The sequence below is a fragment of the Phyllostomus discolor genome, chromosome 2 (genome assembly GCF_004126475.2).
Source record: "Phyllostomus discolor isolate MPI-MPIP mPhyDis1 chromosome 2, mPhyDis1.pri.v3, whole genome shotgun sequence".
Lineage (NCBI taxonomy): Eukaryota > Metazoa > Chordata > Mammalia > Chiroptera > Phyllostomidae > Phyllostomus > Phyllostomus discolor.
Window position 1 is genome coordinate 120,545,613 of NC_040904.2, and position 17,628 is coordinate 120,563,240.

At 36.6% G+C, this 17,628-nt stretch overlaps 1 protein-coding gene across 5 annotated transcripts in view; it reads right to left on the reverse strand.

Annotated features, from left to right (window-relative positions):
- Positions 1 to 17,628, reverse strand: part of IARS1 (isoleucyl-tRNA synthetase 1) — a 113,055-nt gene that overhangs the window by 13,932 nt on the left and 81,495 nt on the right. For all 5 annotated transcript variants that reach the window (XM_028531659.1, XM_028531660.2, XM_036018424.1 and 2 more), the window contains one exon: positions 3,351 to 3,476. In XM_028531659.1, the coding sequence (XP_028387460.1) occupies positions 3,351 to 3,476 (126 nt within the window). The remainder of the gene's footprint in view (positions 1 to 3,350; positions 3,477 to 17,628) is intronic.

Here is a 17,628-nt window from a genome sequence, read left to right on the forward strand (position 1 = left end):
GAAGTCAGGGCAAAGGTATGTAGAAAGACTGCTGCAAACAAGCAGATTGTGTATGAGGATCCTAAAAATTAGGTGGACAGTGTCACCTGTTTTGTGGAAGTCAGTACTAACCCTCTCCCCAAACACTCCTGTTCTTTCCCAATGGAATGATGAATAAAGGGGCCATTCTGGCTAGGTAGATTTCACATGGGCTTAGCAACACAGATTTCACTGTAAATAATAGTGAATAATAAATAGCTAGTTGGTACACTATATCCCATCAACCAATAGAAGGACCATTACTAAGCTCCCAATATCACATTATTGCCAGATGATGAGTAGAGAACCCGATGACAGATTGGTAACTGGGCCACTTCCATCATGGAAAACGTAGTGCTTTATTCTTACTGGAATAGACATTTATTTGGGGTATGGGTTAGTCTTAGTTGCCTGAAATGCTTCTGTCAAACCCATCATCTGTGGACTTTGGGAACATCCTATTTACTACTATAGCACCTCACACAGTATTGCTTCTGACTAAAGAACTTGAGATATGGCGAGGTGTGTGTATTCAGGGAATTCCCTGGCCATACCATGTTCCCCATCACCAAGAAGCAGCTGGTCTAGAACAATGGTGGAGTGGCTTTAAAAAAAATTATTTTATTATTCAATTACAGTTGTCTGCATTCCCTCCTCTACCAACTACCCCCCTCACCACAGCCAAAGACACCTCCCTCCCCTGCTTCCAGCCCCCACCCTTGATTTTGTCCATGTGTCCTTTATAGTTGTTCCTGAAAACCCTTCCTCCCATCCACCTCCCCTCTGGTTACTATCAGATCGTTCTTAATTTCAATGTCTCTGGTTATATTTTGCTTGTGTTTTTCTTTTGCTGATTATGTTTCAGGTAAAGGTGAGATCATATGGTATTTTTCTTTCACCACCTGGCTTATTTATTTCATTTAGCATAATGTTTTCCACTTCCATCCATGCTGTTGTGAAGAGTAGGAACTCCTTCTTTCCTTCTGCTGGCAGTATTCCATTCTGTAAATGTACCATTGTTTTTTGATCCACTCATTTACTGATAGGGACTTAGGTTGCTTCCAGCACTTAGCTATTGTAAATTGTGTTCCTATGAACATTGGGGTGCATAGGTTCTTTAGAATTGGTGTTTCAGGGTTCTTAGGGTATAATCCTAGCAGTGGACTGCTGAGTCAAAAGGCTGTTCCATTTTTAGTTTTCTGAGGAAATTCCATATTGTTTTCCACATTGGCTGCACCAGTCTTCATTCCCACCAACAGTGCACTAGAGTTCCCTTTTCTCCACATCCTCTCCAACACTTGTTTGCTGCTTTGTTTATGATGGCCATTCTGAATGGTGTGAAGTGGTATCTCATTGTGGTTTTAATTTGCATCTCTCTGATGGCAAGTGATGCTGAGCATCTTTTCATGTCTCTGGGCCCTCTGTATGTCCTCCTTGGAGAAGTGTCTGTTCAGATCCTTTGCCCATTTTTTAATTGGGTTTTTTGTCTTCCTGGAGGAGTCATGTGAGTTCTTTATATATTTTGGAGATCAAACCCTTGTCCGAGGTATCATTGACAAATATGTTTTCCCATATAGTTGGTTCTCCTTTCATTTTAATGCTGTTTTCTTTAGCCGTGCAGAAGCTTTTTAATTTGATGAGGTACCACTGGAGTAGCCTTTTGAAGTCTCAGTTTAAGTACCACATGGGTGCCTACAGATGGCAGGGCTGTGATACTGTCTTCCAAGATACCGTGCATGCTTTAAACCAGGATATGGAGACTATGGCTCCTGGCTGGCTTCCTGTTTATATAAATAAAGGTTTAATAAAACACAGCCTCGCTCAGCCAGGATAGATGCCTGCCAGAGGAGATACCACAAGGGGTGGACTGTGGAGATTTAACTCTGCTAACTTAGCTAAGCTAAAAGTTTCCCAGAGAAAGGTGCACAGGATTTGAAAGACAGTTTAGTTACAGCCACTATGCTTGAAAAGTCAATGTGGGCAGAGGCACCACTCAGCTTTCACAGGCTTCCATTCTTCCAACTTCTGGGCCACGCACATGAGCAACTCTCTTGCAAAGCTTCTGCAGGTCCAAAATGTCACTATTAGCAGTGGCTAGACAGATGAGTTCCAGTCTGTCCTTGACTATGCCTACTTCTCATCCTACAGTGACTTCAGGTAGAAACCCAATCCTTCCACTGACTTACTTATCGGTACCCTGTGGTGGATCCTGGTCAGAGATTTTTCTCAGATGCTCCAACTAACCACTCTCATCCACACCTTTAACATACCGGGTTTTTCTCATATTACTTTTGCTTCCCTCTTCAGCTCCTAACAGACAGGATGGCATGATTTTTCATGGTGGTTCTATCCATTTACAGTCCAGCAGTGAATGTGAGTTCCTACTACACAATACCCTTGACAACATTTAATGCTGTGAAATTTTTCTAGTTTTTGCCAATGTGGTGGCAAGTAATAGTATCTTACTGTGGTGTTTACTGTTGAGGTTCAGCAGGTATTCTTTCAGTTACTGACGATTTAAATGTTATCTTTTAGGCTATTTAAAAGTTTCTGAAAATAAGCATTCAGAGTGTATTAGTTTGCTTACAGCTGCTATATGAACCATAAACTAAAGGGCTTAAAAAACCAAATAGTTCTGGAGGCAAGATGTCTGTCTATAATCTAGCTATCAATAGGATCTTGCTTTCTCTGACACCTGTGGGGGAATCCTTCCCTTTCTCTTCCTAGCTTAGGAAGGCCCCTACCAATCTTATGTGTTTTTTGGCTTGAAGCTGCAATAATTGCAATCTATGCCTGTCATCACATGGTGCCTCTGTGTCTTCACCAACTTCTCATAAAGACATCAGTCATATTGTAGTGGGACCCACCTTACTTTACCTTAACCACCTCTGCAACAACCCTATTTAGAAAGAAGATCAGTGGTACTGTGAGTAAAGACTTTGAAATATATTTTTGGGGCAGTGGGTGGGCAGGTTGTATCTCACATTTTAACCCATGACAGTGGGAGAGAATGTACTTACAATTAAAAAAATTTATTTAGGCTTATCTTATTGAAAATATGGGTTTAGCAAGACACAGGTACTATGTTTAAGAAAGTTAAAACTCTCCAGGGAAGTCCCTGAAGCCCAGAACCTATCATATGGATAACGGGTGAGAGAGTAGGATGGGAGATTTCATCTCCTAATAACTATGGTGTTTGTTCCGCCATATTGCACAGAACGGAGACACAGGCATGCTTCAGGCAGGCACTGCTGAACAGTCTAGCCTGACTCATATTTTTAACAATCCACCTCATGTAAAAGGTTAAGGATAACTTTCAAATTTGCACATACCTGTTTCACCATGGAAGACAGCCAGCTCTGTATTTTTCACACCAAAAATGCTATTAACAGCACTCTTCAGCTTTAAAAGGTCTAACCTATTATCGCCTTTTGGATTTTCCAGAAGCAATACTCCACCTAAAAAGCCACAAATATAAGTAAAACTGAAGAAAAAGGTAAACTGGAATGAAAGGTAAAGGAAAACAGGGTGTACAAGCTTGACTTTCTTTCCTTTTAAGCATATATTATATGCAGTCTTAGTATGTGCGTTGGCAGTCATAGGTAAATTTGTTCCAAAAATGGAACTCCATCAGGCAATGTTTTCCTAGATTCAAACTTTTGTCTTTATGACCCTCATTTTTCATTCTACACTATTTATAAATCCTAAGGTCACAGAATGGTCAAATATACCATCTAACTTAAAAATAATATCCTCAAGTGGTCCTTGATATTGATTATCCCTATACTTTAGATTTAACTACACATTTTATTGATTTATTTAAATATTTTGAGATAATAAGTCATATGCAGTTATAATAATAGAGATACCCTAGACTCTTTATCCAGGTTACCATAACATAAAACTACATAGTACAGTATCACAATCAGGGTACTGACACTGACAATCAAGACATAGAACAATCTGATCACCAGAATCCCTTGTGTTGGCCTTTAAAATCAACCCTTAATTCCTAACTCCCTGCTCCCTACGTAACCTCTAATGAACAATCTATTATCTATTTCTGTAATTTATCATCTCAAGAATTATAAAAACGAAATCATATGTTATATGTACCCTTTTGTGACTTTTTGCACTCAGCATAAATGTAAGGTTTACCCAGGTTCTTATGTGAACCAATGGCTTGTTGCTTTTTATTGCTGAGTCAAGTTCTGTGTGGTGTGATAGCACAATAGTTTGTGCACCATCACCTGTGTAGAGCATCTGGGTTGCTTCCAGTTTGGGGCTATTATGAATGCGGCTACTATAAAAACATTTGGGTAGAAGTGTTCTGGGGAAGAATTCAAACTTCATTACTCTAGACTAAATACCCTGGAGTGCAACTGCTGGACCACTGTGGAAAGCATGTTTAGTTTTTATTTTTTTTTACTTTATTATTATTATTTTTTTAAAGATTTTATTTATTTATTTTTAGAGAGGAAAGGGAGGGGGGAGAGGGAGAGGGAGAGGGAGAGAGAGAGAGAGAGAGAGAGAGAGAGAGAGACAGAGAGACAGACAGACATCAATGTGCAGTTGTTGGGGGTTATGGCCTGCAACCCAGGCATGTACCCTGGCTGAGAAGCGAACCTGGGACACTTTGGTTCCCAGCCCGTGCTCAATCCACTGAGCTACGCCAGCCAGGGCTGCATGTTTAGTTTTTAAAGAAATTGTTAAAAATTTTCCAGAGTGGCTGTCCATTTTATATTTCTAACAGCAATACATGAAGAGATCCAGTTTCTCTACATCTTCATCAGCATTTGGTATTGTTACTTTTCTATTTTACCTATTTTAATAGGTGTGTAGTAATATCTCATTGTAATTTTAATTTGTACTTCCCTAATGATGTTGCACATTTTCATGTGCTTTCCTGTTATCTGTATAGTCTTCTTGGTAAATATTTATTTAGGCCTTTCCCATTTTCTCCTGGATTTTTTAAACTGTTGAGTTTTAAAAGTTCTTTATATATTCTAAATTCTTCTTTTAGTAATTTAAGTGGTTTACAAGATCTCTCTATAACTTTTTTTTTATCCTTTACATAGGATCATTTGCAAAGCAGGATTTTTAATTTTGGGCAAGTATCAATTTTTCCTTTTATGAAATTGGCTTTTGGAGTTGTCTTAAAGACCTTTTGCCTAGTCCTTATTCCTAAAAACAGCTGAGCATTTTGAACCTAAGGCTGTGATTCATTTTGAGATTTTTTTTTTAAAGATACAGATTTAGGTCAAGGATATTTTTTAGTATATGGATTATCTAATTGCTCTAGCATCATATAATGAAAGGACTCAATTGAATTGCTTTTGATTCTTTTTCAAAAAGCATTTAGCCACTTCTGTGGGTCTATTTCTCTTTCTTTTTAAGAAATTCTCACCTAAGGACATACTTACTGGTTTTAGAAAGAGGAGAAAGGAGAAAGAGAGGGAGAGAAGCATTAAAGTGCAAGAAACTTCGATCGCTTGCATCTTGTGCAAGCCCGTCAAGAGAACCAAACCCACAACCTAGGTATATGCCCTAATGAGGAATTCAACCCGTGACCTTTGGTTTACAGAACAATGCTTTCATCAACTGAGCCACACCAACCAGGGCTGTCAGTCTTTTGGTATATCTGTATCGCTGATCTATATATATTTCCTATGCTCATCATGCCAGTCTTCATATGTCTTGAAAATGGGTTAGAGTGATTCTTCCCACTATATTATTTTTCAAAATCCTTTCAGCTATTTTATTTCCTTTATTTTTTTCCAGATAAATTTTAAGATAATCCTGCCTATACCTAAAAAAGTTATTGCTGAGATTCCATAGGAGCTTGGGAGAAACTGATGTTTACTATAATGAATTCTCCAGTCTGTGAACATGGAATGTCTCTCCATTTGCTTAGATTTTTGATATTTTTCATTAGTACTTTATAATTTTTGGCCTAAAAACCCTGTAATATATTCTCTTAGATTTATACCTAGGAGTCTTTTATTTGATCAACTGTAAGTGGTATTATATTTTATATTTCATTTTCCAGCTGCTCATTTCTAGTCCACGTAAATTAAACTTATTTTACCTTTTATCAGTAAACTTCATTGAAGTCTTATTCATTTTCTTAGCAGTATGACTTCATGCAATTACTTTGTAAACAAAATCCCCCAACTAATGCTTGAACCAAAAGAAATTTTCAAATAATTTAAAGATCATTTGTTGTTTTTTACTCATGACTGCTTCCAGCCAGAGAGTAAGTTACAAACAGTATAAAATCATGTTAATGCAGATAATTAATTTGTAAATGTAATTATTCATGGGAAACCGATGCTGCTGGGAATTGGGAGCTGTTTTTCCAAGTTGTTTGATCAGTTAGCCCTAAAAAGAACAGCACTGGAGTCAGCAGATGGGGAATGTATGGCTAATCTATCACTGCTTATTCTGCTGAGTTTATGACTGAAGCTGACCCAGAATCCTGCCTGGCCTTGCTGATATCACTGATCCACTTTCTATGGGTTTACCTCACTGCCTCCACTCAAGATAGCCAGGATAGCTATAATAAGGCAGCTCATACATCACTGAACTTGGACAGCAGTGCAGAGGACCATGTATTGCCTGAAGCATCATCACATGTCCAAATGAACACATTATCATCCAGACAACAGTAGGTGCTGGTGCTTGTGGGCAAACCACTGGAGGGGTCTTAGGACAGAGACATCTCTATCTGTAGATTCTGCAAAATTTTCTATGTAGAGAATCATGTTGCTTTCAAATAGGGACAGTTTTATTTCTTCCTTTCTGATCTCATTCATTCACTCATTCATTCATTATTTTTCCATTCCTTGTGGTATTCCACTGGCAAAAACTTCTGGTACAATGTTGAACAAGAGAAGTAAGAATAAACCTCCTTTCTTTGGTTCCAATCTTCAGTATAAAACATTTAATATCTTCTCACTGAGTTATGTTAGCTGTAGAGTTTTTATAGATTTTCATTATGAGGCTGACTTGTAATACAGAGAAGTTCTATTTTATATTTTTCTGGCATACTTTTAAGATTGTGAATGGGTGTTAAATTTTGTAAGTTGATTTTCTGTACCAATTGGTAAAATAATGTTTTAGCCTATCAATATGCTAGATTACACTGGCTAGTCTTTGAATACTGCCTTGCAGTTAATTGTTTGCATATAGTTTTTATTACTCTGTCTAGGTAAATTACATTTATGTTCATGAGGGAGATTGGTCTATAGTTTTTCTTTGGTACGGTCTGTATCTGTTAAGGGTATAAAACTACCCTTAATAAACTGAGCCAGGAAACGTTTGTTCCTCTTATTTTCTGGAAGAATCTGTGTAAAATTGGGGTTAATTTTTTGAAGGTCTGGTTGAATTCTCCAGCTAAACCCTTTGGGACTGAAGATTTCTTAAGAGCTTTTTAATTAATTAATTTATATTTTAGTAAATTTACTGAGGTGACACTGGGTAATAAATTTATACAGGAATCACTTTGCTGTACATCTAAAGCTAATAAAGAATAATGCTGACTCTTACCTGTAATTAAAAAATAATTGTACAGGTTTCAAGTGGAGAATTCTATGATATGTCATCTCTATATTGCATTGTGCTTACCACTCAGTCAAGTCATCTTCCATCACCATATATTTGACATTCTTTCAACTCTACTACCTTCACCACCCGCCTTCCCTGTATTAACAACTATACTATCCTCTGTGTCTATTTCTTTTTGTTTGTTCACTTGTTGCCTTCCGTTTTATATCCCAAATAAAAGTGAAATCATATGGTTCTTGCTTTTTATGACTTATTTTGCTCAGCGTGATCCTCTCAAGATCCATACCCAACATCTCCAACACTTATTGTTTGTCCTGTTAATAGCCATTCTAACAGGTGTGAGGTGGTATATCACTGTAGTTTTGATTTGCATCTCCCTAATAGTTAATAAAGGTGAACGCCTTTTCATATGTCTATTGTCCATTTGTACATCTTCTTGGAAGAAGTGTCTGTTCAAGTTTTCTGTCCATTTCGAAAACTGAATTCCTTGTTTTGTTTTTGCTGTTGCTGAGTCGTGCAAGTTCTTTATATATTTTGAACATTAACCCCTTGAGAGAACTGTTGTTTGCAAATACCTTCTCCCATTTGATTGGTTGCCTTTTTGTTTTGCTGGTGGTTTATTTTGCTGTGCAGAAGCTTTTCAGTTTGATATAGTCCATTAATTTATTTTTGCCTTTACTTCCCCCTGCCTTTAATATCAACTTCATAAAATTCTAAGAACAAGATCTGTAAGCTTTGTACCTGTTTTCTTCTCTGTAATTTATTGTTTTAGGCCTTGCACTTAGGTCTTTCAATCATTTTGAGTTAATTTTTATATAGGGGAACAAACTGAAGTTTAGTTTCACCCTTTTGCAAGTGGTTTTCCAATTCTCCAAATCAAAGTGGGCTTTTTTTTCCCCATTGTATGTTTTTGGTTCCTTTGTCAAAAATTATTTGACTGTAGACATGTGGGTTTATTTCTGTGCTCTCAATTCTGTTCCACTGATCTGTGTTTTATTCTGCCAAAGCCATGCTTAGGCTATTTGGGGACTTTTGCAGTTTCATACAAATCTGATGATCTTTTGTTGTATTTCTTTAAAAAATGTCATTGGGATTTGAATGGAGATTGCATTAAAGCTGTATATTGCTTTGGGTAATATGTCCACTAACTATATTGCTTCCTCCAATTCATGAACAGAGTATCTTTCCATTTTTTGTGCCTTTTCATACTCTTTAAATGATATATTGCAGTTTTCAACATATAGGTCCTTTACAACTTTTGTTAAAGTTATTCCAAAGTATTTTATTCTTTTTGTTAAAACTGCAAAAGGAATTGTTCTCCAATTTTTTTTTCAGGAATTTGATTATTAGCATATAGGAATGCAATAAGTTTTTGCATATTGATTATGTATCCTGCAACTTTATTGTGCTTGTTTATAGATTTTTTGTAATGACTTTAAGGTATTTTCCTGTATAAAGAATCATGTCATGTGCAGAAAGTGACAATTTACCTCTTCATTCCCAATTTGGATGCCTTTTCCTTTTCTTGTCTGATACTTTCTGTCTATGACTTCTAGTACTATGTTGAATGAGGAGTGATAAAAGTGGGTATCCTTGTATTGTTCCACTGATCTTAGAGGAAAAGCTTTCAGTTTTTCATCATTAAGTATGATATTATCTCAGGGTTTCTCATATATGGCCTTTATCATGCTCAGGTACTACCTCTATACATGTCCTCCCCTGGAAAGAACCCCACTTGATGTGATGCATCACTTTAAAAATGTACTGTTGTATTCAGTTAACGAGTATTTTTAGAACTTTTCCATCTGTATTCATCAAAGATATCTGTCTACAGTGTTCTTTTTCTGTTATACTTGCCAGATTTTGGTACCATGTTTATGTTGGCATCATAAAATGTGTTAGCAATTATTGTCTCTTCAAATTGTGGGAGAAATTTGAGAAAGGCATCACTTTTTTTTTTAATGTTAGTAGAATTCACTAGTGAAGCCATTAGGTCCTAGACTTTACTTTTTCAGATCTTTTGATGAGTGTTTCAGTTTCCTCACTGATTCAGTCTGGAAAGTTCATGCATTTCTAGGAACTTACTGATTTATCCTCAGTTATTAAATTTGGTGGAATATAGTGTCTCAGAGTATTCTTGCTAGAGGCCATTTTTATTTCTGTAATGTTTAGTAAATTCTCTTCATTTCTGATTTTGTTTGAGCTTTTTCTCTTTCTGTCCTTAGCAAGTGAAGCCAGAGGTCTGTCAATTAGTTTTTTCAAAGAACCGGCTCTTTGTTGTATACCGTATTTTTTGGACTATAAAACACACCCCCTAAATTTGGGAGGAAAAGGTGGTGTGTCTTACAGTCTGAATGTAGCTTTACATGTACAGTGGTGAAACATTATGTCATTGAATATTTTACCACATTTTTTGGTTCAAAAATTTTTTTTTCGTATTTCCCTCCTCTAAAACCTAGGTGTGTCTTATGGCCCAAAAAATACGGTAGTCTTTATTGTTTATTTCAGCAATTTTCAACCAATGTACAAGAATAATTTTTAAAACATGCAGTATCTGATTGTTTATTCAGGAGTAGTAACCTCTTTCCCTTAGATCATCAAATAAAAAATGACCATAACCAACACAACATAGATGTCTGATGAGAATGTAATTTTTTGGTGTGCTGCAGAAATTTAGTAGTTTATGTGTACACTGAGATAAAAAAAGGTTGAAAATCTTTGCTATTTCATTTAATTTTGCTCTTATTTTTATTATTTCTTTTCTTTTGCTGGCTTGGCTCTGGGCTGCTTTCATTTTCTTTTTCTACTGCTTTACAATGTAATGTTAGGTTGTTTACTTGAGATTTTCCTGGTTTCTTGAGATAGGCCTATAATGATATAAAATTCCTCATTATTGCTTTTCCTGCATCCCAAAAGTTTTATGTTGTATTATCATTCTCCTTTGTCTATGAATATCTTTTGATTTTACCTTTTATTTCTTTGACTTAGTTGGTTGATTCAGTAGCATATTGTTTAATCTCCACATCTATGAGACTTGCTTTCTTTTTGCAATTAATTTCTAATTTCAAATCATTATAGTTCAACATTATGTTTAGTATAATTTAATCTTAAATTTGTTGAGACTTCTTTTGAGTCCCAACATACAGTCTATCTGAGAATATTCCATGTTCAATGGAGAAAAATGTGTGATCTGGTGTTCTGTGATGAAAGGCTTTGTAAATGTAATGTCCCTTTGATCTAATGTGTCATTTAAAGCCTGTATTTCTTTACTGATTTTATTTTCGTATAATCTACCTCTAGGTGTCAGTAAGGTATTTAGGTCCTCTTTTTTGGTTGTACTTTAGTCAGTTTCTGTTAGTTTATATATTTTAGTGCTGACTGATTGGGTGTGCATATAATGAGATGTGTATGTCTTCCTGATACAATGTATCTTTTATCATTATACAATGTCCATCTTTGTCTCATTATCTTTGTTATTTTGAAATATAGTTGGTCAGATGTAAGTATGGCTACACCCACTTTTCTTTGGATGCGATTTGCTTGGAGAATCATTTTACATTTTTTCCTTTGGGTCTGTATTTGACTTCACAGCTAAGATGTGTCTCTTAATGACAGCATATGGTTGGGTTTTGTTTTTTGGATGGATCCAATTTGCTTCTCTGTATGTTTTTATTGTTGATTTCTGTCTTTTTTTACATATAGGATGATTATATTTATCAGGATTTTCATTAAACATTTCATCTTTGGTTTTCTGATACCTCCATGCTGCCACTGTTTCTTATCCCTTGCGTTTGCATTTGGTATTTTTAGTTTGATGGTATTCTATAATTTTTTATTTTGTTTCCTTTTTAAGTTATGGGTCTCAGTTCTGGATGTTTGGGTGTGTGTGGTTACACGTTAAGTTTATGCAAAAGATTTATTTACACAGTAGTCCTTTTTGTTTTGAATGAATCTAATTTCCATCTCCCTTTGCAAATTCAGAACTTTACCATCTCCCTTTTCATATTTTTGCTGTCACTAATTTACCCTACTTATGTTGTGAGTTCAAGTAACTATTGCCTGCTTCCTCTATGTTAATGTTTCCTTCCTTTCCTATTTTTCTATTTTTTTTAAACTCCTTTAACTGTTGAGTGACATTTAAGTGTATAGTATCCTATTCTGGAAAAGGGTTTAACATTCTGCTTCTGCCTGACTATTGGTGATCTTACACATAGTACTATATCCTTTTATTCCTTTTATCAGGTAGAATAATGCCCTTAAATAAGGTCTTCCAATGATAAATTCCTGAGCTCTGAAATAGTTTTTATCTTTTCTTCATATACAAAGAATACCTTGGCTGAATACATTTTTCTTGGCTGGTAATTTCTCTATTTTAGTAGTTTGAATATTTGGTTCTACTGTCTCCTGGCCTGTATGTAGGGTTTCTGCTGAGAAATTTGATGAAAACTAAAGGGATTCCATTTATAAGTCACTGTTTTCTTTTCCCTGGCTGCTTTGAAAATTCTTTTTGCCATTAATTTCTGAGTTTTAATACAATGTGCCTTGGGTTGAGATAATTAGGTGTCCTGTTTGTCTTAGATTCAAAGACCTAAGTCTTTCCATACATTTTGGAAGTTCTCATCAACTATTTACCAGAATAAGCTGTTACCTTCTCCCTCTCTTCTTCTAGTATGCCTATTATTCTTATATTATACTTTCTGGTGGAGTCAGAGAGTATTCATATAAGCCTTCATTAAAAAAAACCCCCACAAAACTCTCTTCAGCCCCATGTCATAGTGAGCAGTCCCATAGGAATGGAGGGATATTCACTGAATTTGTCTGCTATTCCTCTCTGAAGGGAGTGTCAGTGGCAATCTGACTCCTTCCCTTTCCCAAAACCCTTAGTGAGCTCTAGGGTATGTCCATGGCAAAGTCTTAGCTCTTTCCCCACCCATCCATTTTGCTCCACTTGCATACCTCCATGTTTCAATGCACGGATCTCTTAGGTATGTTTGTATATTGAGGAGAAAATATTGTGTTGGATTACAGTTGTTCAAATTGTTGAAACTTGAAGAGGAGAAATCAAGGGGACGTCCCACGCTGCTAGTCCTTTGATACCAGCCTTTAAGAGTTTTTTTTTTTCCTTTTCCCTTAAGATTCTATTTACTTATTTTTAGAGAGAAGAAAAAGGAGGGAGAGAAACATTGATGTGCAAGAGATACATCAATCAGTTGTCTCTTGCACACACCCCACCAGGGATCTAGCCCTCAACCCAGGCATGTGTCCTGACTGGGAATCTAACTGGCAACCCTTTGATTCGCAGGCCAGCACTCAATCCACTAAGTCAAACCAGCCAGGGCCCTTTTTTGTGTTTCAGTTGTGTTTTTACCTTCCTTGAAATAATAAAGCATAACACACCAAAAACATTGTTTATTTTCTTCCATTTTCAATATTAAAATGGCTACATAAAACTTCAATGTTGATAACTTTTAAATGCATGATAATATGACAGATGTCACAATACAATCTAACAAAATTGATCTGAATGAATTTGAAGACTATTAAGTGCTACTAGAGCCATCTTATGGAGAAAACGAATGAACTTTCTGGCCAACCCAATACAATACACAGATGGCTTACTGACAACCAGCAATACTTTTGAGGATTTTTTGCTCAACACCATTGGTGAATCATTTGGCAAAAGAAGATATAAAGTATCACCTCACAAGGACCAAATTTGCAATTAGAAGGTGGCATATCTGGGATTCCAACTGAAAACACAGTACTAGGAGCTTGATGGCTGATCAAAAACAAGCCATTGTTACAAAAAGCCCAGAGAACTGGCAGCAGCTTTATGGTTTCTTAAGGATTGCAGGATTCTGCCAAATTTGGATTCCAAACTTTGGACTTATAGCAAAACCACTGTGTAATTTTTTGAAAGAGACAATCCTAATGTTACCCAACAGACTACCACTACCTTAAACTCGGCCTCCCTACTCCCAGACTCAGAGCTCAAACCTCCAGCATGATTGCTTGGAAATCATAGACAAAGTTTACCGAAGCAGACCAGATCTACTGGGCTGGCTGCTGACAGAAGCTGACTGGCAATTATATACAGATAGGAGCAATTTCATAGAGAATGGTCAACAAGCCAGGTGTAAGTAAGTCATCATACATAAGGTAATGAAAGCACAAATCTTTGCTGTAGGAACCTCAGCACAAAATGCTGAACTGATAGCCCTTATCAGAGTCTTAGAACTGTCCCAGAGAAAGAATGTTAACATCTATACTGACTCTAAATATGCCTTCATGGCAGTCCCTGCCCATGAGGCAAGAAAGAAAGAAACACAACTCTTAACCTTGGGGAATAAGGACATCAAACATACAAAAGAAGTTTTACTATTGCTAGAGGTAATGAATCTACTGAACCAGATAGCCTTAATGCACAGCCCAGGACACCAGAAGAATGGTTCCCAAACAAGTCAAAGAAACAAAACTGCAGATAAGGCAGCAAGACAAGGCACATGAGGGATGCCACTTCAAGGGGCTGTGATTCCCCACCTGGACTTGTCAGAATTTAAACCCCATCACACAGAACAAGATGATGAATGGGCCCGAGAATGGAGATTTTCTAATACTGACCCTAATTCAATATGGAAGATCAACACTCATGGTATGATCTTATTCCCTGAAGCTCTAGTATATCCCATCCTCAAACACAAGAAGGGTCCCATTATGAAAGAAATGCTTTAGTGGACCTCAATAGACTATGCATGAAGGCCCTCATTTGCAAAGAACCATCCAGAGAATTATCCAAGCCTGCCAGATATATGACAAAACAGTGCTAAGACAGAACTTACCCCAATGAAAAAGGAAGTATAATACAGAGGGATTTGCCCATTTAAAGACTCGCAAGTTGACTTGACACAGATGCCAAAAACCAGAGGCAACTTTAAATTTTTATTAGTTTTTGTGGATACTTTTTTTTGGATGGGTGGAGGCATACCCAAATAGAACCAAAAAGGCAACTGAGGTAGCAAAGCTTCTACATAAAGAAATAATCCTTAGTTTGTACTTCCTCACAGCATTAATAGTGACAATAGACCATTGTTCACTTCGGAAATCTCCCAAAAGCTAGGACAGGCACTACAGGTGTAATGGAAGCTACATGAGTCTGGGAGACCTCAATCTATGGAAATGACTAAGAAAATAAAACACAATAAAGAAGACCCAGGCAAATACATGCCAGGCAACACATTTGAAATGGGACCCGGCATTCCTTACTGCCTTGCTCTGAATTAGGGTTGTACCCTGAAGTGGGCTTAATTTAAGCCTTTTTCAAATAGTTTATGAGAGATCCAAATTTCTGTTTTAGGAACATCCCCTTTAGATTTAGAGCGTGAATCAAAAATTAAACAATATGCACAACATATAGGGCAAACACTAACAATTTTGCACAAGTTTGCTCATTCCAGGTCCATCAACCCATTTGACCATCCCTTATACCCATTACAGCTGGGAAACTGAGTCTTACTAAAGATCAGGAAGACAAGGCCCTGAAGAGCAGTTAACTGAGCAATGGACTGCTCCCTATGATGTCCTGGTCATAACATTCTCTTCCTTAAACCTCAAGGGAATCAAGCCTTGGATCTACCATACACAAATAAAGTGGGCACTGCCTGAGGAAAACCACAGCTGCTGTTGAAAAGCAGGGAAAGATGGACCTACACTCATGAAGGACATTTAAAATTCCTCTTTCAGAGGGACAGTGGCTCCCAACGTTAAGTGACAATGTTACTTTTTATTTCGTTTCCTTCTTATTTTCCTGTATTTCCCAGTAGTGGTTTCCTCAGCAAATTTATTCAGCTGTGGGAGGTTTCCACCCAAAGCCCTGTTCAGGGTTAGATCACAGGGATTCTTTAGTCTCTCTAGTTTCCAACCCTTCACTTGATTGTTTGTAGAACAGGTCTCTTTTTGGAAGCCCACCTGCAAAACTGTCTCTTGAAACATGAAACATTGCCATCTTCCAAGATACTACATATGCTGCCTTCCAAAAACAACACTTCTTCTCCCTCATGTAAAGAATTCTTTCCATTCCTAACTCCCTTACTCCTTTGTTAGATAGTAAGAATCTCTGGACCTGGGGATTAGTAAGATTATGTCCTCTGCCAGGAAGGAGTAACCCCAGAAGAGTAAGATCTTTGACAATTTACCCTTGTAAAGGGGGGAGGAGGGCATTGAAGGGGGGAATAGTTATCATAAAATAGTCAGTAGGAGCACCAAGAGAGTCTCCGACCATTGGCCAAGACAGCAGCAAGGGGAGGTTTTTACACTAAGCATGTCAAATGCTACAGATATAAATGGATAGGGCCTGAGCACACATGGAAAGCTAAAAAGATAGGTGGATAGGGCCTGAGCATGCTGCAAGCTAGAAGATGAACATGGATAGTGCCCAAGGAAGTTAAAAGCTAGACAGATAATTGGATTAGGAACATAGCCCTCCCCTCTCTATCCCTATAAAAACTGTGGGCTAAGTAGGAGGACTGAATTGGTCTTTGAGACAGGAGTCCACCATTATATTTCAGGTTGTGTTGTACCTGCATAAACCTCTTTTCTTTTTGCACATCACCTGCCTTACAATTTGGCAAAAAATATATATTTACACATTTTTAATGCTTTTTATACAGTATACAGCTGGTAATATGTTTGCATTACTCTGTCAATTTAAACCATCCACATTTAGTGTAATTATTGATGTTAACTTTATGTCTTACAATTTATTTTCTGCTTTCTATTTGTTCTGTTTTCTTTCCCTAAACTTCCTGTGGGTTATCTGATCATATCATTCCATTTTTGTCTAGTGTTTCTGGATGTAACTTTTGATATAGGCTTTTTTTTCCTTTAGTGGTTGTAGTAGGTGGAATATAATACATATATAACCTGTAACAAATTCTTTTCCTTTTCCCTTATTTGAGAATGTCTTGATTTTCTATTCATCCTGAAAGATAGTTTTGCTTGGTATCATTCTGGGTAGATATTACCCATATTTTAGTATTTCAGAAATGTCCTTTTTACCATCTGGCATTCATGGTTTCTGAGGAGAAATTCAGTATTATTCAAATTTTTCCCTCTGTAAGTTAAGGTATTGCACGTCTCTGCTTTCAAGATGTTTTAAGTTCTTGTAAGTTTGACTGTGTTGTCTTTATGTAGCTTCTTTTGGGATTTTATTGTATGTGGTTCCCTCAGGTTCTTGAATCTGTAGATTTATGCCTTTTGCCAGATATCAGAAGTTTTTGGTGATATTTCTCTGAATACTTTTTAAAGTCCTGTCCTGTCTTCTCTTTCTCCCAGAATTAAGAGACAAGAATATACAACTTCTGTTATTACCCTACAGATCCCTGAGGCTCTGTTCTTTTTCCCCCAGTTATTTCCCCACCTAGGGGCATTAAATAATTAAACTACATTAAAAACACTTTCATTTTGGTGGTTATAATTTACTCCCCTACAAAAGTCCATGGGGTGATCTGGTGGGTTTACCATAACTGGGATGAACTATGGGAAATACAGTGGCATTTTCTTAGATGCAATGTTGGGGAATTAGAGAAGAACAAGAATGCACACACATGTGTAAACAATTTCTTTCAATGTCTTTTTTTGTAAAAAAATAATCAAGTATTTTTAACTCTCTGTCCTTCAGAATGGGTAACTTCTATTGTTGTATCATCCAGTCCACAGAATTCTTTCTCATCTTTTTTATTCTGTTGTTGAGCCACCTACTGAGATTTTTGTATCTGTTATTATATTTTTCATTTCTAAAATTCTCATGTGATTCTTTACATCTTCCATTGCTTTGCTGAGATTTTCGACTTTTAATTTGTTTCTATTGTGTTTGTAATTATTCTCTGAAGCATTTTATTATAGCCACTTTATATTCTGTCAAGTAATTTCAAAATTTCTGTTATCTAGATGTTCATATGTATTGAATGCCTTATTTAATTTAGTTTAAGAACTTCCTGGTTCTTGGTAAGGAGAATAATTTTCAATTAGGTTTTCTGAGACTCTGGT